The sequence below is a fragment of the Rhynchophorus ferrugineus genome, unplaced genomic scaffold, assembly GCF_030347505.1.
Source record: "Rhynchophorus ferrugineus isolate W39M unplaced genomic scaffold, kcgeb_rfMv2 rfM2, whole genome shotgun sequence".
Taxonomy (NCBI): domain Eukaryota; kingdom Metazoa; phylum Arthropoda; class Insecta; order Coleoptera; family Curculionidae; genus Rhynchophorus; species Rhynchophorus ferrugineus.
The window spans coordinates 49,884,345-49,910,978 of NW_027472581.1; the positions used below are offsets into that span (position 1 = coordinate 49,884,345).

Below are 26,634 nucleotides of genomic sequence, written 5' to 3' on the forward strand. Positions count from 1 at the left end.
TTCATAGACGTATTCTAACTATAATATCAAAAATGATGTACATGACTCGTATTTAACATTTTTATGCCGTATTTACATGAATGGTTTAATAAGTCCTTATAAAATCCAATGGAAATGACGCTCATAGTATTAAAAAGTGTTTGTTTTAGATACTAGACGGCTAGCAGTGTTTTCAATGTTTCTCTTATATGAATCAGATTACCCTACTGATTGGAGTTTACTTAAACATAGTATCCAATATCTGTTGTAAATTTTCTTGAGTAAGTAAGTTGTCAGTAACTTTCTTTAAATTATACAACTTTTGGCAAATAAGATGACTTGCAACTCATATATTCCGAGCCAAAAAGATATCACAAATGTGCTTCTGCAAGGTGACACATAATGCCAAATAATAATCTCTAGTATAAACAGGTTTCTAATAACAATAAGGTTTTTCTGACAACATAATTAAATGTACATAACAACAAAATCAACAGTCGTTAATTATTGACTTAAACGTTCCTTTTACAGGGTTCAAATTGATAGTAATCATTAAATTAAAATAACTGGTGCTAAAGTGCTAGGCTCAAGAAGTTCAACTTCTTGCTTCTTAATTTCTTTCATAATTTTACTTACATGGGTTTCTTTGAATGAGATTGCTGGAGATGTTTTCTACTACTTCCAATGCTATAGCTTCTTTCTCAATATTAAATCAGTTTTATTCATAGAAATAGGTATTATAAGCTCAATTTGAATATTTTCTTCCTCAGTACGTAATATTATAATTCATTAAACGAAGTGACTTGTTTTTGTATTAGCATCTTATTTGGAAATAAATCCTTATGATATAATTGCAATTATCACTCTCATTATGAGTATTTTATAGATAACTTAATATGTTACTTAACTAATTTCTGTTCAACTTCTGTTTCAAAGATATGTTATGTGATTTAATAATTGTGTTTTCGATCAAGAAACCAAAATAGAATCATTGTCACTCAATTATTCAAACCAAATAAAAAATAAACTTGAAAGTAGGATAAGGCATGCAGAAATGAACTCAAAGAATTATTCAAGATTATAAATGCTTTTGGAACTTTTTACGCAATATGTTTATAACGGTTCATTGAAACAATGCATTAAAATATGCGGTTTAGTTTTCTGTGATTTTAAGCCATTTTGGCCACTGAAACTTTTAGTAAGCCGGCTTCGTTAACGCTGTGGTCAAGGCGACAGGAAGGTCTTCCTTCTATGGCGGTATTATCGAGTTCGAATACTGCTGAGGCATGATTGTAAATGTATGTTTGTGATCCTCCATTAGGTAAGAGTGCAAAATCGGAGACGGAAAATCATCCCAATCACACCAGTAACAAGGGTTAGACCGTTCACTAAGTTGGTCACTCGCCAGTTGGTAAGCTTAATACCAGGGATCGTGGTTCGAAGTCGACGTTACGCAGTAGATCCTATCCAGATAAACACTAGTTGGTAAAAAGGAGACTTTAAAATATTTTAACTTTTCGTTCTTGGAGACTTTTAGTTTAAATTAATATATATTTTTCAGACCCAAAGGTAAAAATAAAGTTACTATGAATTGACTAACAAAATTATTCATGGATTATTCAGTTTCAGTGTTTTTTTCTGAAGTTCATTGATAACATACTTAATTAATTGTCGAGTATTGGAATTGCGCAAAAAATCACGAAAAATTGCACAGTTCTTGTAGTAGTAAACCGTTATTCGTTATTTACCAATATCAACCAGTACTATAATGATGCACTTTGCCAATAATTACATGTTAAATTTATTTTTCTTAGCTTATTGGAGAATTCCTTTAAATGTTTAAATAATTACATACCTGAAATTATTTAGTGCTATTTAAGTGCACAATGCCAAGAATACATATTATATCTAATATTTAGTGTTGAATTTATAGTTTACATGTTAGAACTTTTAATAGCATCATTTATGCCTTATATAAAAAATTATTTAATGAAATTAAACTATGGTTATTCATAATATCACATACTTTAACAATATTGGTTAAACATATTTTTGAGTTGGGATTATTATAGCTTTGTTAGAAAAGTATAACTCTATATTTACATCCCCCTATGTCAGTGGAATGTTAAAAGCTTTTAAGCTGATGCAAAAATGAAGATCGTCAATGAAGCAGATGCACATACCTCCTTAGTGGAACTTCGATTTTAGCTATTTTATATTGTGTTTTACGACCATAGAAGGCATTTACAGCTGCATAGTGATTCGAATTGAATTTGATACGATGCAAGAATGTCTCGGGACACTGGCTCACATTGAGCTTATTTTAATAATCTACTCGACTTATTTATTTTTATGATATTAAGTAGCAAAGGTTTCTTGAAATAAAATTGTAGGAATATACGGTAAATTTTCTAATTTATAATATATATATATATATATATATATATATATATATATATATAATATGGAATTATTTTTTATAAAATCAGCATGTATCGATGCTTATTGCATTATTTAAACAATTATCAATATAATAATATACATATATATCAAAAAATGCGTGAGAAATTCTTTAATGCGGAGTTTAGTTTTCGCAGTCTTTTTTTTGAAATATTTTGAATCCTGAAACAAACAAGTAATTATAAATCATTCAAAAACATATTAGATTGTATTAACATTGGGTTGGAGGAATAATTATTTCGTTGTCCTGATGGAAGATAACGCTTTTCTTATTGAGTAACTTTGGCGGTTTTTTTAATTACTTACTACAATTGCGTTTTTTTTTTATATTTTAGAGTCTTATTTTTACCAGCAATGGTTTATCTGGACTGGATCTACAGTTTATCTTATCGTGGGTTCCGAACCACGGTCCTGGTCATTAAACCTACCGACTAGCACTACATTTCCATTAATTGTTGGCAGTAGAGAGTGGACTTATAGTTTGTGCTGTTTCTTATTCCACCATCACCATGCTTGGCGCCAATGCGCGCTTTGAAACTATTTATTAAGCTTCTCCGGGCTTCGACCATGATCTTTTTCGCGCATATTCTCATATATAATACACTTTTGATGACCTGTAATTATTTTCGTTTCAAAAACAGCTCTATTTGTGTTTCGTTTTAGCAGCGATTGGCAAATGAAAACTCACTCCAAAATTTTAGTTAATTCATATGAAATCTAAGTATCAAGGTTCTTTTGGTATCCAGTTTTATATAAATTTGATAACGATTCTTATAACACTGGCGTCCGTTAAAGAATTTATTACCATATAATTTTCCAAAAATACATTTTGCCTACATTTTACATTTTTCCTTTTTTTCTTTTTAACAAAAGCAAAATATGACAAAAATAACCTTTTGGAACCTCAATTTTCTAAACGAATCTACCTTTATATGTAGAATACAGATGTTGATCATATTCGTCATATTTTTAATACAAGACCTGTAAAGATTTTCAACTGATTGATACTATTTTCAACATCTTAGTGGATAACAATTTCAGTTAAATCACATAATTGATTAGTAAGCCAATTCTCTTAAAGATATTTTTTTAATTGTCGATTGTTTATAGTTCTATCAGTTTGAAATAATAACTTATAAATACATTAATTCTTTATGGATTTATCTTGAAGATGTCGCTATAAAAAATCAAGTGATAAATTCAAGAGAGTACATCACTATTCTCGTTGAAGACCCAAACGACGAAAATAATGTTTTATCGTGTTAATATATACGATACTGTCGTCAATATTGCACTTACACGTAGTTCTGAAGTAAACCGACAGATGTCCTACCCTACATATTATTTGATATTTTAATCGCATGTAATCACACAAGATTCAGTATCAGCGTCCTTATTTCTAAGAAATTGTAATAAATAATCTATATAACATCAAATCACACTATCCTTTTTAGATTTGTTTAGAAATTTTAATTATTCTTTTGACATCAACAGAAAGTCCAAGAACTGATTAAGAAAGAAAGATTAAAATAAGTGTTTTCTTATTATGACTCATACTTTCATGCTATTGTTTTAATTAAATACTTTGCCAAAAATATTTATCTCAGGTTTTAACAATATTTTGACTCTATTTTCCCAAGAATTCATTACTATTTAAAAAAAAATGTAATCGTTACTAGGCCTACAATGGTTTTGTTTTTCCCATAATTGCCTAACGAATTTTATTATAAAAGTGACATTATCGAGCACTAATATTTGCTGATTGATTACCGAATATATTTACCAAGAACATATATCGACTCTCAACACTTATAATCACAATTGATATCTTTTTTATCAGTTTTTATCTGTTGTAGACGACGTTGCCAGGAAAACTGAAATAACATTAACATGGCATTTTTCGAGCAATCGTATAAATACGTGTTTTGTATCGTAAGTGTCGGTTACCTTTTTGTATATTTAGTGGCCATTAAATGTGGCAACTGCCTTATCAAACGGCGCCCCTGAACACCAGCAGTTCAGTTCCTAATTGCATTTTTATAAATAACGTGCGGTTTTTTTGGCTTGCATTTTTTTTCTGTGATATACGGATACAACGCATTTTGTGACTTTCAACAATAATGAAAACAGCGGATGTTTGAAATCATAACTAATTAAAATGATAGTAAGTTAATTATTTTAAATAGAATAGTAATTATTTAGTGCCTGATTTTTTATATAAGATTTGTATAAGATAGAGTGGTTACACTAATTAGAGGGTTACACATTGTTTTTGTTAGTTTAAAATATTTTATTGTAAAAGAAAAATTAGATTAGTTAGATAAGGTAGATGGTATAAACAATATTTCCAATCTAATCTTAATATAACATAAACGGAAGTGAATATGATAAATTACACTTTCTTTAAATGAGGGACTGAATCACTAGAGGTGTGTCTAGTAGTCGCATAAAATAATACCCTTCGTCAAATGACAATGAATGGTTTCATAGAGTCGTAATGTACTTTCATACACTATTGTATTTGTTATATTTTTATCTAAAATACCATGGTATACAGACTATTGAATATATTCCTGTCATTCCTTTTGGTGTTAATACACCTTAAACTGTGACACCTCCGCCTAAATTTGAGTAGACTAGGTTATGGGTGATTTGAATCATCGGAAAGATTAACCATTTAACTCCAAATCCGTCTTTGCTTCTTAAACAGTTGTTAGATTCCGTTTTATTAAATACATTCAAAGGGTAACAGCTTTATAATCCTACCGATTGTGCCATTTCCACTATCTAGTAAGAACTGGGGAACTATTGAAGTAGATTTTATTGTAGAAACGATAATTGAATAATCTGGTATTGCCGCTCAACAAATAATAGAACGTGGTTGAATCGTTTGAAGGTATAGACTACAGGGAAGTGAACAAGATGTTCGATAATTTACATCAAGTTGTGGTTATTTATTTGTTAATTCTATGGTTATGTATTTATATATTTGTACATTTTATATATTTTTGTGAAAATTTTATGAACTTCATAAAAAACTAACAAAACGTTAGTTTTTTTATTGGTGATAGAGAAAATTAAAACATTATAACGAAGCTGAAAATATATCAATATTAGTGTTATTGTTTAAATATTAAGGATAAGCATACTAGTTTAATAAGAATATGGAATAAGTACTGACTATTGCAGACAGTACTGTATATGTTTGGAATATGTACTACAGTAATAATATAATCTTCTTTTTTAATAAAATACGCTTAATAAAATAAGATTCCAGACACGCAACATTTAGGGCACGTTGGTGGTGTGAGAAGCAAAAATAAAGGAAAATCATCAATGATATATGAATATACATAATTGAATATACCAATGCTGTTACTTCGATATTGAAATATACCATATTTGATATAAACTTTATTTTGTCTCTTTCGTTTTCATTTCAGTTTTCAATACTTCAGCTAAAAGGTTTTCTTTATATTACATTCTTTAGTTAGTTATTTAGTGGAGAAGAAAGATATATTAGTAAATGTGAATAACATAATAAGTATATATTGATACAAATTTGATTTTATTTTGAGTTCAAATTTTTCAACTATCAATTCCGTTAATTATCGTGAAATATTGATTTATTCAGGGTAGAACTAGTATTCTAGTATTCTATTGTAGACCTGTATTTGCATTGTAATTAATTTTTTTTCAAAGAGGTACCTTAGTTAAATTTATCTCTCAACGAAATACCGACATGTAAACAATGAAAACGTAACCAAAATAAATTGAAATCAGTTGAGTCAGTTATTTTATTTAAGTGCGCCTGCGCTCAACGGCCCAATGATATGTTACATCTTGTTCGCATCCCTGTAATCTGTTTGATATGCAACAAATTGCGAAATGTGTGTGCGCACACTTTCGGCTTATCAAAACGATTTTAAATTCCAACCGTTGATCGTTTATGTTACAGTGCAGTAAATAATATGGAAATTAATCGTAGATTTTAGGTTAAGTTTATTGATATTTATCACCAACGGATTAAGAAAATATAAACTAATTCTAACAATAAATTAAACGCGTTGTTGTCCATTTTAAAATATTTTTTGATATCTAATAGATCACTAGAGCTTAATTTTTTCTGCTAATTTATGTGTGTGTTCATCGCTGTAATAACCAGTTTGTATCCCATTTTCTTTTTTTTTATTGGCTTGATTTAACTAACAAAGTGGCGACTAATGCCGCTATAGTTTGTTTTGAAATATTAGAGGCCACGTTCCTTGAAAGGTACTACGACTGTGCTCACGACCGATTTATGTTCAGATCGTTTAAGTTTGAGTCCAAAATACTAAATTTGATTGCATCGCTTGTCTGTCCAATCTATCGTCAACCTGTCATACTACAAATTGCATAGAGTGTGCGGTTTTAAATTAACCAAGATATTGCCGATCCAATCATACTCTAATATAAAAGCATACATAGAGGGTGATCTCACCTATATAATGTCGTGACTAAATTATGCGCTTTGCTTATGCTATTAAATCACCAGAGAGATCGACGAAAGGAAATATTTAAAACATATATTTTAATTAAAAAAAAATATTTATAAAAATATATACATAATAATATCGATTTCAATTGTTATTCAGTGTTAATTTAAAAACATCTAAAACCTCTAATTAATCTGACAATTGTGTTGTTTAAACAAATATGACGATGACATATGACATTTTCATGTGGCCAATAATATATCAATAAAGAGAATATACGATGTTTTATTCTTTAAGGTGTTAAATATAACATATGTAAAACAGTTTTCCTTCTACAACATTTATTATGAAAAGGCATGTAAAATTGCGAAATTCTGGTGACTGATTTTTGTAATCCATGAATTATATTACTACTACACTCTTAGTTCTTGGTCTTTTTAGTGTTGTACTTACTGATTCCTATCTGCCTGAAACTGAAGGCATAGGTTAGTTAGTTTGAAAAGAATCTGTGGATGAACAGATATTATAATTGTGTGCGTTTTCAATCTCTCAATTTACTTTTTTTGAAAAAATGTTTTTACTTCTAATTATTCAAATTCTGATTAGGAAATAGCATCTTGGTTATTGTATATTTATATTATTCAAGAATGATTATCGTTTGGATCTATAATAATTTGGTCTGAAGTCCGATGATTGATAAAAAATCTGACGATTAACATGTCCATATCAATCAATGAGTATGTTTGTTTTTAATAAAATCTGGTATGGCATCATTACATTTTAGTTTTGATATTCCTATAACAATAATATGATAACTTGTTAAAAAATATCAAAAAGTCGATGAATATGGAGAATATAACTACAAAAATTTAGATATCTATAAAAAAATTTGTAATTTCACATTTATAACAGGAAAAAAAAGCATAAAAATAAAAATGACTACTTAATGAATCTGAATAGAAAATTAATAAATGTGTGATATACCGTTATAATCTATCAGCAAAAAAACATAATTACTCGGACTTCAAAATATAAACAAGGAACTCACTAAAACGTAAAAAATAATGAAAAGCAATCGAGCGACAAATTAAATTTGTTTTATTCCTAATTTAATTTTGTGTCCCAAAATTATCTTATTATTTTTGTATTGTTTAGGCTCGGCACCGACTTCAAATTGATCAGTTGGTAGTAGTTAAAATAATATTGTAAATAGATAAATAGGTTTTAGGTAGGTATTAAGCCAAATTGTGCGTATATAGTAGAATATAAAATACGTGTAGTAGATAGGTTGAATAAGCTTTTTGTTTATTTTTATTTAGTTATTAACGATTATTATGTACATATTTTATTTTAAGACGTTCGTTTGTGTTAAAAGTCTAAGTTTGATTATTTTTTACTTTTTAGTGAGTTACTTCTTTATTTTTTGAAGTCGGTTCAATTTTTTTTTGTTAAAAAATTTTTATTTTTCTCTTTTTAGTGTTATATATTTATTCAATAAATTACGCAGTTATTTTATTAAGTATTACAATGTGTATCCCAAGTTAAAGTACAGCGCATAGGAGGAAAAATAGGAATAAATAAACAATGATTAAAAATAAGGAACGTTTCAGGCCCTGGAGTCTGCTACCTAATCTAGGTAATTTGACAAATGTTTCAATCAAACTAGAACAAAAAAGCTGCTGTCCGGCTGTTGGGAATTGAACCCGCGACCTCCGCGTGTGAGCTTAACGTTCTATCCATTAGACCAAAGAAACAGTTAGCTTAAAAAGCAAACTGAATGACTTTTACACTGAACTACTTCCGATTTTTCGTCACATCAGTTAAAAATCAGTCAATCATAAAAATATGTGAAACATTGTAGATGCCTTTGAAATTAAGGATTTTCCTTCTACCTACCCCCCTTTCCCCTCATCAGATCCTGACTTGGTTCCAATGGAACCACCTTGGAAGTGCACTCTTTCAAATAAAAAGAGAATTTTGAAAATCGGTTCCTAATTGACAGAGAAATCGGCGAACATACATTTGTTACATATCGTAAAAAGTAAAGGTTACTGAATTTAATTAACTGAGGAAAACGTTACCGTTAACAAACTTCCGTGTAATGATAATGAAGTCTAAGGTATAAGGAATGTATAGGTTATTCAGTAAGGTTTGTCTTCGATAAAAGATGGTTCTTAATTTTTATTTTTGTGAGTTAGTGTTTAAAGTGGAGTTCTAAGTTCTTCATTGTTATCGAGCACTTGTAGTTCTTTGACGTTTTTATGCTCACGCATTCTCTTGATGTTTTTTTTTTGAAATACCTTCGCTGACCGTTTATGCCTTCGTTTATGTCGTTATTTTTAATGTATCACATGTCGTAAACAATGCTGCGAAGAACTTTGTTTTCGTAAGTTTGTATCGTGTTAATATTAGATTTCTTTATGCAATATATATATATATATATATATATATATATATATATATATATATATATATATATATATATATATATATATATATATATATATATATATATATAAATCTGAAAATTCGTCACCGATCTTATTCTAAAATAACTTTTGAAAATATAGGATTTGACGATCTGGCCTATTTGACCACGTAATTTGTTTGCCAGCTTGTATTCAAGGCCATCATGACCTCATCAAATGCTTGGGCAATGCACTGGCTGCAATGATCATCAATGGCCGCACGTCTAGAAGGATGACTGAACAAATTTCCTTTTATTTTCAATAATTAATTTCATATGTTTTCTCTATCACATCCGTGTATGAACCTGATTAATTGTCGAATGTTTATTTCTTAATCCAAATTGGTTTGTCGGAATGAGTTGATTATTCAAAAATTACTTTGAATAGTTTTAAGAATAACTTTTCGAATAATTTAGATATGATTGGTAGCGGTGATGTTGATCGTCGTTTTGTCGTTAAGCGATTTACATAGTTTAGTTTAGTTTAATCTTCCACTGAATATACACTTATTCACAATGTAGTCTTAGGCACATGTGCTTGTTTTAGTATTAAGTATTTGTCCACTTATTAGATCATGCCCTGGATCTTTTTTAATATTGTAATTGAGTTTCGTTGGCGATTTTCTTTTTGAGTTATCGGTATTTCAATTTAGATTCTAATATTTAGTTAATATAGATGAAACTTTTTTCTGCCACCGGGATCTTTTATCAGTATAAAGGTTAAAGAGTGATATGAACGCGGTAGTATGTGTCCGAAGTGGACATTAGCAGAAGTAGTTGGTCTATTTCTGTCAAATAATGCTGGCATCAGTTTTGTGAAATGAACTGTCAAATAATAAAGTTGAATTATTATTGTGACCTTCTGTATCAACTGGATGTACAAGTTTGTCGTAAAGGACATGGTGTCTTTTCACCCGGACAAGGTATGTAAACCCGAACAAACCAGGGCGAAAAGCAGAAGCATGAATTATGGCAGCATCGACTCTATTCGCCAGATTTTATATCCTTTGAGTTGTGCTTGCTGTTATATCTCAATATTTATTCATGTCATCGAAAAAGGATTGAATCCATAAAATAGAAGAATAAATATATTAATATTTATGGAGATTGCATTGAATAATACAATGTATTTTAAATAAAACAAAATCGTATTGTCCTTAATCTATCGACAAAATAACCTAATATTATATATATTGTAATTCTAAAAATATTTCCAGTTCGTTCGTGAAAACCAAAGCAGTTTAATAACAAATTCGAATTGGTAATTCACTAATCAATAGAATAACACATCATATCTCGCTCAAACTTCAAATTTATTAAAATCGAAATATTTCAGAAATCACTATTATCATTTTATTTAATCAGCCAATCAGTTTTATCGTATATGGAAATAGTGTGTGCGAGACAAACTACTGCTACTATTAGATATATAATTTATTACATTTTATGGTTTTAATTATTTTCTAATTTTGTTACAGATTCCACAAGGAGTGGTTCAATTGCCTCGAGGCAGCAAGGGTGCAAGGAGTTTGTACCTTCAACGACAAGGAAATAATTTCGGGTTTACTCTACGACATTTTATTGTTTACCCACCTGATTCAATTGCGGTATGTATCAACTTAAGTTATTTTGAAACATTTATTTTGGGCATTGATCGTAGGGTGGTAACCCAAGTCACTTTAATGTAAAAATGTGTATTTTTCAAAAATTATTATGTATAAAAATAGTCCAGCCTTGCTAAATACTTCATAATATATCTAAATTATGTGAATCAATTTGAGGTCTTGAATACCTCAGACAGCAATGTTGAGGTTCGAATTAATTAATTTTATTAATCTTTATTTAATAATTTAATTAATTTCTCTGTTGTTGGTCATTCACTAAAAACTATCTTAGCTCATTTATCTTTTTTCGGTGTTTCACATTCTTGTAATGACGTCCCTATACGTTTTTTAATTGTTATGTTGGATACCTCAGTACAATTTAGTTTACAAATTTATTTATTACTATTGTTCTGTTGTATTTGAATAATTTCTCAAACAACGAGTATGGAATAAATATATCAGTGTGTACTTTTAAAATTAAAAATAAATTATATATAATTATAATATAAATAATAAATTATACTATTTAAGGTAAGTTAAGTGTAACACTTGTACACTATACAAGTTCATATGATTTGGTTTGCTTCAAGGTCTGATTTTCTGCACGTTGATCAGTATCTTACTTACTTCCACCTTGCAATGATTGCGGGGAACCCTCTTTGATATTTTGCGGAAAAATTTTGGATAACTTCCTAAGTCGATTCTGCAATTCTTCTTTGATAATGTATCGATACGTGTTTGTCGAATCTGAATCGAAGAACCTGACAGTGTTGGATATTTGATATTCTAATTGACAGAAAATATTTCCACCCCATATATATATATATATATATATATATATATATATATATATATATATATATATATATATATATATATATATATATATATATATATATATATTCAATTTAACCTACCATCGAGGTACCATGGATACTGAGGTATTTCGCAGATTCCGCTTAGAATATTATCCCGGAATTGGATATCTCTCAAATGATGACATGGATAAATTTCAAGCTATTAAGCTGTACGTATTTTCCAGTCCATTTAGGGATCTTGTTGACTGCCACCTGTACTTTTTCGATAGCTGTATGTAGAGATGTGTCTTTTGTCGTAATAACTGTGTAGTCGGCAAATACTCCAAGGACTGGTTCTTTTGTTAGGATATAGTAGTCCAGAGCAGATAAGGAAGTCCAAATACACTCTCTATCATAGCTCCAGCCGAAATAATTTGAAATATTAAGAATACCCCTTCATGTGAAACTCTTCTTTCGAAAATATACGTTCCAACAATTAAGATAATTTTGCGATAACAGCAGCTGTTCTTGTAGATTAGTCCATAACACCATACCCGATCAAAAGTCTAGGAATATTACAAACGCCTTACCATTAACCGCTTTTACTCTATCCACTATTTTTGAGTGGTGATTTCGAAATTCAAATTGGAACCTAGTATTTTTATAAGGTTTAAACCGCTTTAATAATGTTTTCTCAAATAATTTAGATATCATAGATAGTAGAGAAATAGGACAGCGAGGCCCGAGTTGTTCTGCCGGTTTATCAGATTTTTTAACTATAATTATTTGTGAACATCCGTGTTAACATGATCTGATGAAATGTCATCGATTCGAGAAGTCTTTTTAGGATTGAGGTTGTTGTCTATTTCCATGGAAAATTCTACTGGAAAACTAGCTTTACAGTTATTTCGGGCTTTTGAGGTGTATTGTAAATTGTATATCATTCGATTGAAAGAGATGATAATGTTTGATGTTATACAATTCAGCTTTTTCGTTTTTGCGCCTAACTCATTCACTTTAATCATATTTAATACTACTCGAATAGGTAGTCTTTTAAATTTGCCATTTACTGGATACTGGTCAGGTGTTATTTCGAAAAATCTTTCGGTTTTAACTTGATTTGTTGACAAAACTTTCGAAATGGATAAATCCAGCAGATCCGATATTTTTATTATCGTCTGTGGGCCAGGAAATGAGTTCGCGCTCTGAATGATAATTACATTTATCTGTATGTGATCATAAGAAATTTAAGAAATTGCAATACAGTGTGCATCTTTCGATTTTTGCTGCTGAACAAATAATTTTATTTTCATTGTCATCTTATTTCTCTATTATTCCCTGTGATAATTTATCGTAGACATGCATCATAAAATTAGTTTATAACATCTTTATATTTTATCAACATCTTTATAATTAGAAAATTGTTACATACCATTGCATTTTCATGCTAATTTTTAGTTTTTAATAATTCTGCATCTACAAAATTTAATTCATTTTTTATGTAACTGATTTTTTAATATATGGTATTTATTTAATATTTAAAACGAAATATATTTTATTGTTTAGACCTGCATTTATATTTTAATCAAAACTTTTCTGCAATTACAAGATAGCAATAAACTCAAAATTATCTAAGCTATGCGATTCATTTATTTGCGAATATTTATAATATTTTGTTTGTTTAATACCGTCATGTATTTTACAAGGAGAATCGTGTGGGGAATCACATTTATATATATATATATATATATATATATATATATATATATATATATATATATATATATATATATATATATATATATGTATTTCCTAAATTAAAATAAAACTAAACTAAATTTTTAAGCTAAAGGTATTCTTCTGATTTCCTGCGTGTTATCCAGTAGCTTCCATGTTGCTGTGACTTAGCTACCTTATTTCATTTAAAGCGAAAAGTTGGATCACTTGATTTTAGGTCAAATTGAAAGTATCAGTAGCTTTCGAGTAAGGAGTACAATTGCTTGATTTTGAGTCTAATCTGCTGTAGTTTTCGTCTAACATCATGTTTCCAATTTAACCTACCATCGAGATGTATGCCAAGATATTTAGCTGATTGTGATCTGTCAAGTGATATATTTATTTGTTATAAATAGTTTTTTTTCATTTCACCGTAACGCAATATTAACATGAACATATTTGGAGCTGTTAAGTTGTATTTTCGAGTTTCTAGTCCATTTATAGATCTTGTTGAATAATACATGTACTTTTTCTACAGCCTTAGACAGAGATACATCTTTTGCCATGATAACTGTGTCGTCATCAGATTACATTTTTTTTAATTTAAATAATAATTAATAGTAATAAGTAACTAATTCTTAATTAAATAGAAAAAATATAGATCAAGAAATGAGTCAGAGGATATTTTAATTTTTTAAACAGTTTACTGTGTACTAAAAATATATCATTTTGTGTAATGTGTGTCTAAATTAGTTGGATTTCATCTAAATGTGTCCAAATTAGTTGGATGTATGATAATCATTTAGGTAAACTAATATAACTTAAACTGGAAGAAAATTTAGACAATAATTTGATATGTTTAATGTAAAGAAGTTTAAATTTAATGGTGTTAATAGTTTTAAATATTACTGGCATTATTTAATATTGGTTTGATATTCTTTGAGTGTATTGATATTATATAATGGTCGACTGATCACTACAATGTTAATAACTTCCTAGAGTGATTTGAAAACAAGATATGTCGTTTGGGAGATTCCAACCAAAATAAAAAGATAATTATATCTAAAGTTAGTATATGCATAAATAAGAAGGTTATTTGATTAATTATCAATTCTTATTACTGGTATCCAACGAAGAACTGTACGATAACCTCAAAATCCATTGAGTATTTGCTAATATTTCATATATGTTCCGAACAATAATATATTGAAGAATGAAATCTGGATGTGGATATGGAGATCTGGTTGAAAACTTTCTTCTTTAGATAAGCTAACGAACAAACATCGTGTCTTTGGCAAATGTTTGTTTGATAAGGTAACTACAAAATAGCAGTAATGTCTAAAATTAGCCGTAAGGCCGATATTAGTGCTATTATTATTAGTACAAATTTAGATTTAACAATTATCATATGAGTGTTGATTACGGTTATATTAGTTTTACATTTTTTTTCTGTCAATCCAGTCTTATTTTATCGTATCTTTCTAGGTAATAATATCATATAATCCTCTTCAATTAAATAAACTGTAACATAAAAACTTAATGATGAACTCTACTAATGATCAATCATTAAATTATAAAAATCTGTTATTATTTATTTTCCCACATATCGACGAGAAATGTTCGAAACGCCTTGTATTCGTCCATTAGAGAACAATAAACTATTAGTAAAATAATGTAATCCATCATAATTTGACTAGTACAGTTAACTAAAAATTATTTCGCTCATCATACCGTATATGAAATGTATTGTAAATCTTCTTTCACTTATACAATGGGCAACAAATAGACGAAAAAAGTACCGGAATAAATATTAAATTAATCATTCAATGTCAGGCGTAGATCTATGACATGTGTTTTTTTCGAGGCAATGATTCAGAACTTCTTTTAGGGGTTATACATAATCAGCGGGTCAACAATCATTATTTTATCTTGTCTTTAGTTAACTGTGAATTTTTTATTGTACTTAAAATATTAGGAAGTAGTTTCGGAAATTGATGACTTATTCAATAGAACAGAATAGAGAAAATCATTATATATTAAAGTAGTTAATAGTTGATCTATCAAAAAATTCTGTAATTCTATATCTTATTTAATAATAATGATAAATTTAGGACATTATTTTCTACTCCCGGAATATGGCCTCCAAAATTTTTTATTTTTTTTTTATTACTCTTCGTGAGTCCACAATCTGCCCTATTGGCAATAAGTATTTCTTCTGTTTATATTATATATATATGGCATGTAGAAAATCACTTCATTAAGCAATCTTCTGTATAAAATATTATCTTAATTAATTAGTCTTATTCTAATGCTTATTCTAAACTCTACATATGTCCAGTAATCAGATCAGGTGGTGTTAAACGTTTTAGTCTACGCACTTCACTATCACGTCGCATATTTAGCTGATTAGCGAGTACATTGGGATGCACTGACACTCTTCCGAAGTACTTCACACAAACACGTTGGATTACACTCGTTATAGGTTCTAGAGGAATATCGCGTTGTATCACTTTATTTGAAATGTAGTACGGATCATCAAAAATGGCACACAACACCTTATTTTGGAACCGTTGAATGATGGATATATTAGATTTGCTAGCGGTACCCCATAGTTGAATTCCATATGTCCAAATGGGCTTGAGTATAGACTCATACAGCAATACCTTGTTATCTAATGATAACTTGGATTTGCGCCCAATGAGCCAATACATTTGATATAATTTTAGTCCTAGTTGTTTCCGTTTAGAGAGTATGTGCTTCTTCCAGGTTAGGCGTCGATCTAAATGCATACCAAGATATTTAACATGCTCTGCTTGGGGGAGTTGACGATGATTGATATTTACTGGTGGACATGTTCTTCTACGCAGGGTAAACGTTATATGCATGGATTTTGATTCATTGGCTTTAATGCGCCATGTCTTCAACCATAATTGTATTTGCTCCAGGTGGGTTTGTAGGTTTATTGATGCTGTGACTGGATCTTCATGGGATGCTAAGATTGCTGTATCGTCTGCATATGTTGCCACAGTAGTTATTTTTGTGGTGGGCAGATCAGCCGTATACAGAAGATACAGTACTGGACCCAGTACACTACCTTGCGGAACTCCTGAATATATGGGATTTAATTCGGTATGTTCATCGCCTTGATTTACAATAAAATGTCTGTCAGTGAGATACGATTTTAGTAGCTGATAGTCCGGATGAGGGAGAAGTTTCTTTAGTTTAACCTGCAAGCCCGTATGCCATACTTTGTCAAAAGCCTGAGATATGTCTAGGAAAGCAGCCGAACAATATCTTTTGGCATTTAGGTCAGCGTTTATTTGGTTTACAAGTCTATGCACTTGTTCTATAGTCCCATGCTTATTGCGAAAGCCAAACTTATGTTCTGGAATAATTTTTCTTTTTTCTATTATATAGTTTAGTTTTTTATGTATAATTTCGCGAAAACTTTCGAGATTATTGGTAATAAACTTATAGGTCGGTAAGAGGTCACATCTTCTGGTATTTTTCCTGGTTTAAGTATCATTAATATTTTAGCTACTTTCCAGATACTAGGGAAGTAATTAATTCGTAGCATAGCATTAAATATATATGTTAATAGTTTTATAGCCTTTTCTGATAGTTCTTTTAAAATTTTGCCAGTAATTAAGTCATAACCTGGAGCTTTTTTAATATTAATCTCTCTCATTATTGTATGTTTAACTTTTTTGACCGTTAATTTCTCGTGCGGTAAATCCATTTGAAATGGCGAATCTAGAAAGCTAGTAATTTTATTTTCGTCATCTTTATGTAGCTGAGACTGGAAAGGTTTAAAAACATTTTTTAAGTGTTTTGAGAAAATATCGGCCTTCTCTTTATTGCTTCTCGCCCAATTATTTTCGCTTGTTTTAATAGGTGGGTTATGCTGCTGAGATCTCCTAAGCTTTTTTGTTGCTTTCCACAACGAATAGTCTGTAGCCTCAGTTGATGTCAAGTTTTCTAGGTATTCTTGAATGCCTTGGTTCTGTTCGATTTGGATTAGATCTCTCAGCTCTTTTATGGCCCTATTAAATTTTCTTTTATTCTCTTCAGTCCTTTGCTGTTGCCAATTTCGTCGTAACTTTCTTTTTTCTGCTATCTTTTTCTGTATTGTACATGATATATGTGTATTTTTTCTTGGAAATGTTTCACTGTTGGGAGTCGCGGAATATGCTGCCTCCTGTATATTTTTTGTAAGATTTATTTCTGCTATTTCTATATCCATTTCAGTTTGTAACGGTAAGTTTAGAGAGATATTTTGAGAGATATTTCTATTATTGCACAGAGAAGGGGGTTTATCTTTGATGGTAATTTTTGAAGAAATTGTTACTATTACTGGTGAATGATCAGAAGACAGGTCGAAACATGATTCTGCCTGACACTTTTTTGGATCAATATTTTTTGTAATACAGAAATCTATTGTGTCTGGTTTTTTATTTCTGTCTGAAGGCCAATATGTTGGTTCACCAGTAGAGGTATGTTGTAAGTTATCTATCCTTATGGCTTTGAGCAGTTTTACCTCTACCTTTTGAGGTTATTATTCTTGAACCCCACATTAAATGTTTTGCATTATAATCTCCTCCTGCTATAAATCTATTACCTAGCGTACTGAAGAATTCTTGAAATTGTTCTGCCTTGTTGTTATGTTTGGGTGGGCATTAAATCGCAGAAATTTTTAATGGTCCATGGGCTTCCTCTATGGTTATACTGGTGGCTTGCAGGTAGTCTTTGCGGAATTTTTCTTTTTCGAAATGCTTTATATCATCTCGAATTATTATGGCTGTACCTCCATGTGCTTTATCATCAGGGTGATTTGTATGATAAAGCTTATATTTAGGAACTTTCAAATAATTTTTGTCCGTAAAGTGTGTTTCGGAAACCATCATAACGTCAATATTTTGTTCATTTACGAACATTTTTAGTTCCCTGGCGTGTTGTTGGAGCCCATTGGCATTCCAGACGGCGATTTTGTAGCTATTGGTTTCAGGCATTAGGCAAGTTTGCTTACGACGGTTGTGAGTAGACCAAGCATCGTACTCATTTGATCCATTAGTTTGGCCATCATATTTTCTAATCTTGAGATGTTGCTAGTTTCAGTAGGTTGAGATATTGTCTCTCGTTTTTGTGCTGAACTATTTTCAACTATTTGGGCATAAGTTATGTCTGGTTGACTTGTTCTGGTTGGTAGTGGTAGATTGGTAGTAGTGGATTGTTTTTGTTGATGCCTTTTTTCCCTTAAGGCCGGATAGAGTTTCTGCTGTAGTTGCTTGTGAACTGCGCAACCCTTGTAGTTCGCTGAATGATTTCCGTTACAATTAACACATTTCACTTTTTCATCGCGAACTTTACGAGTACAATCTCCTGTCTTATGTTCTCCTGCACATTTTACGCATCTATATGATTTGCGACAGTAAGTCTTTGTGTGTCCGTGCGCTTGACACCTTGTGCATTGTGGTATAATTCTTTTTATATGTGGTAGTTCGCATTTAATAATATTATTATTTTACATTTAACAATTTGGTGATTTCATACACCGCCTTATTATTTCCATTAGGTTTTATATCTATATAAAACATAGGCAGAGGTTTTTTTGTCGTGTGATGTCGTATATTGTGAATATTTACGACCTCGTGACCTTTTTCAGCTAGTGCTACCTTGATGGTGTTAAAGTCCGTCCCGTGATGTAATCCTTTTAACACGAATTTAAATGTTCTCTCGGATTTTGGCCTGAATGTATGGTATTGGGTGTTTCTTTCATCTAATTCTTTTATAAGAACTTTAAAGTGATCCGCTTCGAACAATTGGATTTTAATTGTTTCATAGCTCACTGTTTTAATTGTGTAGTTCGTAGTAATGGTTTTCAATAGGTCATGGATGTTTTTTATTATTCCTACCTTATAGACTGTTATTGGTGGTGGTTTCGGAATAACTTTTTCAGGGCTTGGTTGTATGTTCTCTTCAATTTCTTCCGACAGGTTGCTAAAACTGTTTTTTGTCTCTATCGGTTTCTGTAACCAATAGTCACTGATTCTTGTTTGTTTCCTCGCGATTTCTTCTTCTGGACTTCTCAATCGTTTTTTGTTAATGACTGTAGTCCATTCTGATGGTGGAGTTTGCGTTATTGCTGTTTGTTCTAATCTTATATCAAAGTGTGCAGGTGATTTGGTTGAATCGCTATGGTTTGCTATTTTTTAATTTTTAGTATTTTATTTAATTTACTTCCAGGGGATAAAAAAATAAAATAAATACATTGTTTATTTCACGCACTTCATTTTTCACTAACGTTATTTTAGCACTAGTTTTTGACCAAAAATACTATAAATGAATTTCAAAAGGGCTGTTGTAAAATAAGATGAAATAATTTTAAAACACTAATAAAAATGAGATGCAGTCCTTTTGTCTGGTCACGTAAACACGTATTCGCTACACTTTAGGTTCACTGAGAGACGGATAGCCGCATCTGTTATGCGTTTTTAACACTCACTTAAATAACCGTAATAAAATACTGGTTTTTTTTTAAAGAAAGGTATCTTTTTATAGCTTGGACCGTATTGAAAATACGTCTTCACCCTGCGAAGGTTGGAACTGAACTATGGCCTCCAAAATAAAAAACAAATACACCATAGAACCGAAATGAATCAACCAAATGATCACGCGGTTCTTAGCATAGCGGTTAAAACAAGTAATAAGTTAAAAGTAGCGATATTTTTCCAAAATTGCCTATAAAGTTAAATTTCTATTTTTTTGTGTCTAATTTTAAGTTTATTATGTATTTTTAATATGAAATATATTTGCTGAAAAATCTATAAAAACTAAGTTTATTATTAAAAATTCTAATTAGTTAATCATATTTACCAGGTTTTTTAATATTGTTATATAATAAAAGCCATTACTTAAATAAATATTAAAAACACACGCTATAAATAGTAATGAAAACCTATCCCTGTTAATAATTATAATATTTTTTTAGGAAGACGATGGCCGACATGCGAAAAGCGGCTGTCTCTATCAACCGATGGACACAATATTCGTAAAGGAAGTTTATAGCCCAAGCGCAAGACTTGCCGGACTTCGTAAAGGAGATAGAATCGTAGCAGTAAATTCATGTCATACAGCTAACCTCACTTACGCGGAAGTAGTGCAAAGAATCACCAACAGTCCAGATTATCTACATTTACTAGTTGTGTCCAAAGAAGAAGACGTCATTCAAAGAGTAAGTCTAATGTCGATTTTATGTGTTATTGTTTTTCCTATTTTTGTGTATTTTAGTTATTTCCTGATTCGCATAATCCATACTCTAACCAAACACCACTACAACCTGAACAACAGCAGTCAAGGAGTATACCTCAACAGGACAGAGCTCGACAAATATTAACCAGACATATTACACAACAGCAGCAACAGCAACAAATAAAAGCAGATCCTGCAGCGTGGCACTACTTGCAACTGGCCCATCATTATCCACCAAATCGGCACCTATTACAAAGTGTCCAGAGATACAGAGGTGTGCCTGGGAATGATTTAGGCCGACAAGGTCAACAACGAAGCGCCGAAAGTATTTTGGATTCAAGAGGGCAAACAAATCAACAAGAGCTTTATGCTGAAATTTTACGTCCCAATGAAGTAAGAATTATTTTTAGTATTTTAATATATATAATCTTTCAATAATATATTAAATTATATTTTTATGTATAACAATTTATATTATTTTATAATTTTTATCATATTAATTAAGGATGTTTATATATTTTTATAGTTTTAGTCAAACTTTATTTTCTTAATTGCCTTTAAATCAATATAATTTATTATAATAATTAATTATATTATATAATTATACCTAATTATATTTTTAATAACCTAAATTATCAAAATAAAATTGTTGAAGGTTAAACTATGGTACCAGACTTTTTCATGATATGGGTTCAATTTTTCTTTGGCGAATATTCAGCTGGATTTGTTTCAACGTTGTACTATTAATAGAAGTTATTACGTTTCAAATATCTTCATAAAAGGAGATCTTTATATTTGTCATTATAATTGTGTCATTGCAAAATGTATGCTTCGATACTATTGACGTACGATTTCATAACGAGGGGTAAAATTCGCAACAATATGTATCTAGAGTCGTTTATAGTAGACACTTACTGAATGTTTTCGTTGGTACCTATAACACTTTTGCCTTATTCAAATCTCTCAAACCACCGCTCATGAATACGCCAGTTCAAATTTAACCCGCAAAAGAATTAATTATCGCAAAAAATCAAAGATTCTCATAATAGATGCGGAAATGTTTTGTTCTCCATATCTTCTCATTCCCATATATGTATATATAAATCATCAGTAACATAGGAGTAGTTAAACAGAAGGAGTTAAAAACAACTTCTATTTTACTGAAAGTAATGAAGTGATGATGAAATTATGTGTTATTGGATCGAAATCACAAATGATACTGCCGATCAATCATATTCTATAAGTTAAACACATATCTCGGCACGGCATATCGTTAGATACCAGGCCGATTTTCTGGAATATGAAGTACCCTATCAGTTGCGCTATATAATACTTCGCTGCTGAAGAAACGACCAAATGTAGGTGGTCATCGTTCATTCTCGACATAGTTAAATTATTTGTGAGTATCGAAGCTACAAACTTCGTCCGCTAGTTTTCCTCTGATGATCTTCTGAAATTCATTGTTTTTACTCAAATTGCCATGAACTTTATATTCACAGCAACCGATTGAAACCGTTAACATACGTCGTGTTATGCATTCAGTGTTTCGTATTTTATATGATTGTTGAAAAACACCTTTCTGAAAACACCTAAAACCAAATTACAAAAGAAAAAATTTACTAAATCTTGAATAAACATCTATCTTAATGTATCGGTATATAACATACATCATTTGTTCGAAATGTTATACATTACACAAATAAATTTACAACGCCGCCTGTATAAGATTTTAAAAAATTCAATTTTAACATATTGAAGTAAATTCAAATAACAAAAATATTTCATGCAATTATATATATTTTTAGGTACAGTATCGGCAGAGATCACGGGCAGCACCCCAAGTGCCACTTTTTCGCAAAATGGGCCGTAGAGCGAGCGAGGGTAGTAACGTTCTATCGAACACTGAATATAGTGGTGCTACATCACTGACGTATTCCGACGAAGACTCTGGACATTACGTGGAAACCATGAAGGCCATATATAAGCCTTCATATTTGTCTTCAAGTGGAGAAAATATGGGTTTGCCTGACCAAGGCTATAGAATGCAGTCTGATGTAAATCGACGAGAAAGCATCAGCTCTATGGCAGACAGTAAGCTTTTTAAATTTTATTTTTGTCGTTATCAATATACGGAAATATTAACATGTTTTATTTTATTTTATTTTTAGGTAGTAAAGATAGCATTACTTCATGCGATTCCAACTCAACTCTGACCGGAAAAGAAATCGATGATTCGGTGAGAATATCTCGAGTACGCCAGAGCGTTCGACAAAAAGAGGAATTCCTGCGAACGCCCGTTTTACGAGCGTTTCATGGGCGTCCGAAGAAGCTCGAAAAAACAATGTGGCCACCAAACGACTATCCCGTACAGGCACCGGGTCGAAATATTAATAAACCGATACATCATAACGTCAACCGTATCAGGAATGATCTCGATAGTGAACGAGAAATGATTTCATCTGGATACAATGGAGATCATAGTGGAGGAGTACCCAGCGTCGCTACGCCCACAGTAGATGCTCATTCTCCGAAAGGCAGAAACGAATATGACTCTAGCCTAAGGGAAGCTGAAACTGCTCCTAATTTTGAAACTGAAACTGAAGCAGTGAAAAAGGAAAATGCAGTTGCTGAGGCAAGAAGGTAAAATTAGTTCCCTATTAATGATTTTAACGAGTTTCAGATTCAGTATTGTATATTTAGTTGTTCATTAGATAACACTGAAATTTGTAGTAAAATAATCAATATTCTTTTTTATAGTTTGTTTTTATATAAATTTCCAATTCAATTTGAAAATATCTGTCAAAATATATAAATTAAATGGTTTGCAACAATTAATATTTCAGTTTACTGAAGTCTCATACCAGTTAGTCATTATTGAACCAGCATTGATACATTGTATATACATTCTCGAAAACAAATAAATAATTATTTCTTTAACTTATACTAATAGAAACATTTCAGCAACATGATTAGAACAATTTTTTTCTCTAATTATCGATTCATGCAAATAATTGCTTATAACAAAAAAAACATTAAAATTAAAAAATGAGAGTGATATTATAAAATATTAACATTAAATGAACAACGTAAAATATTTCTTCTATTTATTTATTGCAGGAGTGTTATAAATTACATTCTGGCGTATCTTTTTCCCATGTAAGTTCAAAGGTTTTTTTTCTGGGTTTTATTTAAACCTGATGAGGTGACGTGATATTAACAGAATGTGTTTTAAATGATTGACATATATTGTCATTAACATGTTTTTTTTTAAGTGTTTAGTTTTTTCCTATTTCTAATCGATTTTGATGCTATGTGGATTTTAATTAGCAGTTTTTTGAAAAGGTAGAAAGCGGCAAAAATTATGAATATCACTACTTCTTACACACAAATGTAATATAAATATTAACCATTTAAAATTTAAAACCTTGTAATTGGTCTCCAAATTTATTTGTGATATATTAATATTTCCAAATATGACCACTTTCATTAATTTATTTCTTATTTTGTTTAAATAATTTATGTATTAATATACTATAATAGTACACTAGTATACTATAATAACAGAATTTTAATAATAATACAGATGTCATATTGCTTAACATTTTAAAGCAATACACATGAATAACAGCTTCACAAATTAAATACCTAATTTCATTTCATTAATTAAATGAATTTCATAATTAAGAATATATATTTTATAAGATCTATATTTATGTCATTAATACTATTATGATTTCTAACTATTTGAATTGTGATTTTTAAAATTAATTTCCTAACCGTTTTTTAGTCTCAATGCTGATGATAATTTTACAATTTTTTAGGATGAATCCTCCAAATCTGTATAATGTCCAGAAGAAAGCCAAGGAGTTCGAAAATTATCCAGAGGCTAGCCGGACAAACATTCCTTTCAGTGAATTGGCTAGATTGAGCAAAAAGGTGCTTCAACCAAACGTAACTGAACGAGCTCACGAATACGAAGTGAAGAATGCAGTTCCGGAGGCTCCACGTAAAGATCCCAGCACTACATCAACTGCCTCTGCCGCTTCCCTGTCGGCACCAAAGCGTATTCAACGTGATAGCCGGTCATTGGATAGTTCAGGTAAATGTTTTTATATTGTATATCTGAATTGTATCTATCTTTTGCCGGAATATATATTAGGTGTTATTTGTATATATGTACATATTTGTAATGCCGTGAGTGTTATTTTGTCATTAATTATTAGGAAGCAGCAGTAGCGTCTTCGAACCGCTTTCCAGTTTGTCCAGGCAAAATCTCTCTGGAAACGTTATTATTTCCAGTGGTAGCAAGTATATTCACTGTCCGCCTCCAGGCCAGGAAAATAAAAGTCCAGGTCAGGAGTGGTACTTTGTTTGCCTGTTGTATTAACCATTTGGCGTGTGTTTGTTTTTACATAATATATTCATCAATGTATTATTCAGCATTTAGATTTTTTATTTCAAACTAACTCTTAATTAATTTATACCTATACAAGCTTTTTCCTTGCATTTTGCGTCTGCTATATATCATAAAATATTATATTTCTACAATATCTTATTTATATACAAGTTATGGGTAAATAAAAACTCAAATAATTAACATTTTATTTTCAACTACTTCTCTTGCTATGAATGTTATTAGATACATTAAAAATTCCGTCAGTGCATAATTTCTAAGCTGTTAGTAACATTGTTTTTTTTGTTCAAAGAACATTTTAATCAACTTATAATAATATAATCTTATAATATATATATATATATATATATATATATATATATATATATATATATATATATATATATATATATATATATATATATATATTATAAGATCTGTGTTGAACCGAGCACTCAACTAATATGGCAGAAAAATGAAAATAAATTTAGCAGATGAAAGTTATACTATATTAAGATGCATTACTATTTAATATGGTAACTGAAAATGACAGTATTTCATTAAAAAAAAATACGAAGTAAAGATACTTGTATTTGTACAAGTGTTATATAACAGTTAATAATGATTCTTTCATATAAAACATACTTAAACTATTAGATTTAATCCAAAAATTCTAACCAATGTAGTATTATTAACATAAAATATACTTAATATTCATTTAGTTTAGGGTGGATTAATATTATTTCATTATACATTGTTTCCAGTCAAACCTAATGCTACACATATACATGATACCTACTATATAAAGTATTAATTTATTTGTAGGATATAAAGATAGGAAATATCTGGAAAATATATTTGATCACTGACTCACTTTGATCACTTTGATACTATCGTAGCTATCAGTTAATCTTAAGAAATAGGTGGATATTATTGCAGTTTGTTTAATTTTTGCCTTTAGAAGCATTTTATTATTGTATAAAAATGTGAACATATATTGAAATATAAAGGTGGGGATTAGGAAAATAAGCTTTATTAAGAAAGTTCACTGTGTCACTATTTGTAATTGAATAACTCAATTATTAAGTAAAATTTAAAGTAAAATTAAACGTTATAGGTTCACATAAGAAATATTTATTTATTATTCGAAAAGAGCCGTTTCACTTTACTGACCTGATCTGACCAGATTTCAACTGGGCCAATCCTAATTCGGACGAAAACTGGAACATTATATCTTCCTAACTTATAGGTCCAGTATTCTAATTGATTTGTAAGTGATTTCTAATCGAACCGAAACTAACGGGGTACCCGTTTGCAATCAGTACTGGATCAATTTTTACGAGTTCCCGTCAGTGAGACCGCCGGGCGTAGGAAGGAGATCAGACAGGAAAAGCCAGCTATATTCTAAATTATCTTCGAACTTCCACCGTTATTATTAATGGTTACGGTCGTCACCGGCAATAATTTCTTAAATGCAACCACTAATGAACTGTTC

General features: G+C 30.2%; 1 protein-coding gene across 49 annotated transcripts in view; it reads left to right on the forward strand.

Moving 5' to 3' along the window:
• RhoGAP19D (Rho GTPase activating protein at 19D) overlaps nucleotides 1-26,634 on the forward strand; it is a 520,079-nt gene that overhangs the window by 426,235 nt on the left and 67,210 nt on the right. For 21 of the 49 annotated variants that reach the window (XM_076395790.1, XM_076395796.1, XM_076395789.1 and 18 more), the window contains 8 exons: nucleotides 10,860-10,988; nucleotides 20,487-20,729; nucleotides 20,786-21,139; nucleotides 22,552-22,837; nucleotides 22,915-23,386; nucleotides 23,864-23,902; nucleotides 24,568-24,845; nucleotides 24,970-25,098. In XM_076395790.1, the coding sequence (XP_076251905.1) occupies nucleotides 10,860-10,988; nucleotides 20,487-20,729; nucleotides 20,786-21,139; nucleotides 22,552-22,837; nucleotides 22,915-23,386; nucleotides 23,864-23,902; nucleotides 24,568-24,845; nucleotides 24,970-25,098 (1,930 nt within the window). Of the gene's footprint in view, nucleotides 1-4,469; nucleotides 4,604-10,859; nucleotides 10,989-20,486; nucleotides 20,730-20,785; nucleotides 21,140-22,551; nucleotides 22,838-22,914; nucleotides 23,387-23,863; nucleotides 23,903-24,567; nucleotides 24,846-24,969; nucleotides 25,099-26,634 lie in introns of those variants that run through there. The other 28 variants (XM_076395821.1, XM_076395827.1, XM_076395830.1 and 25 more) reach the window with 5 other exon arrangements.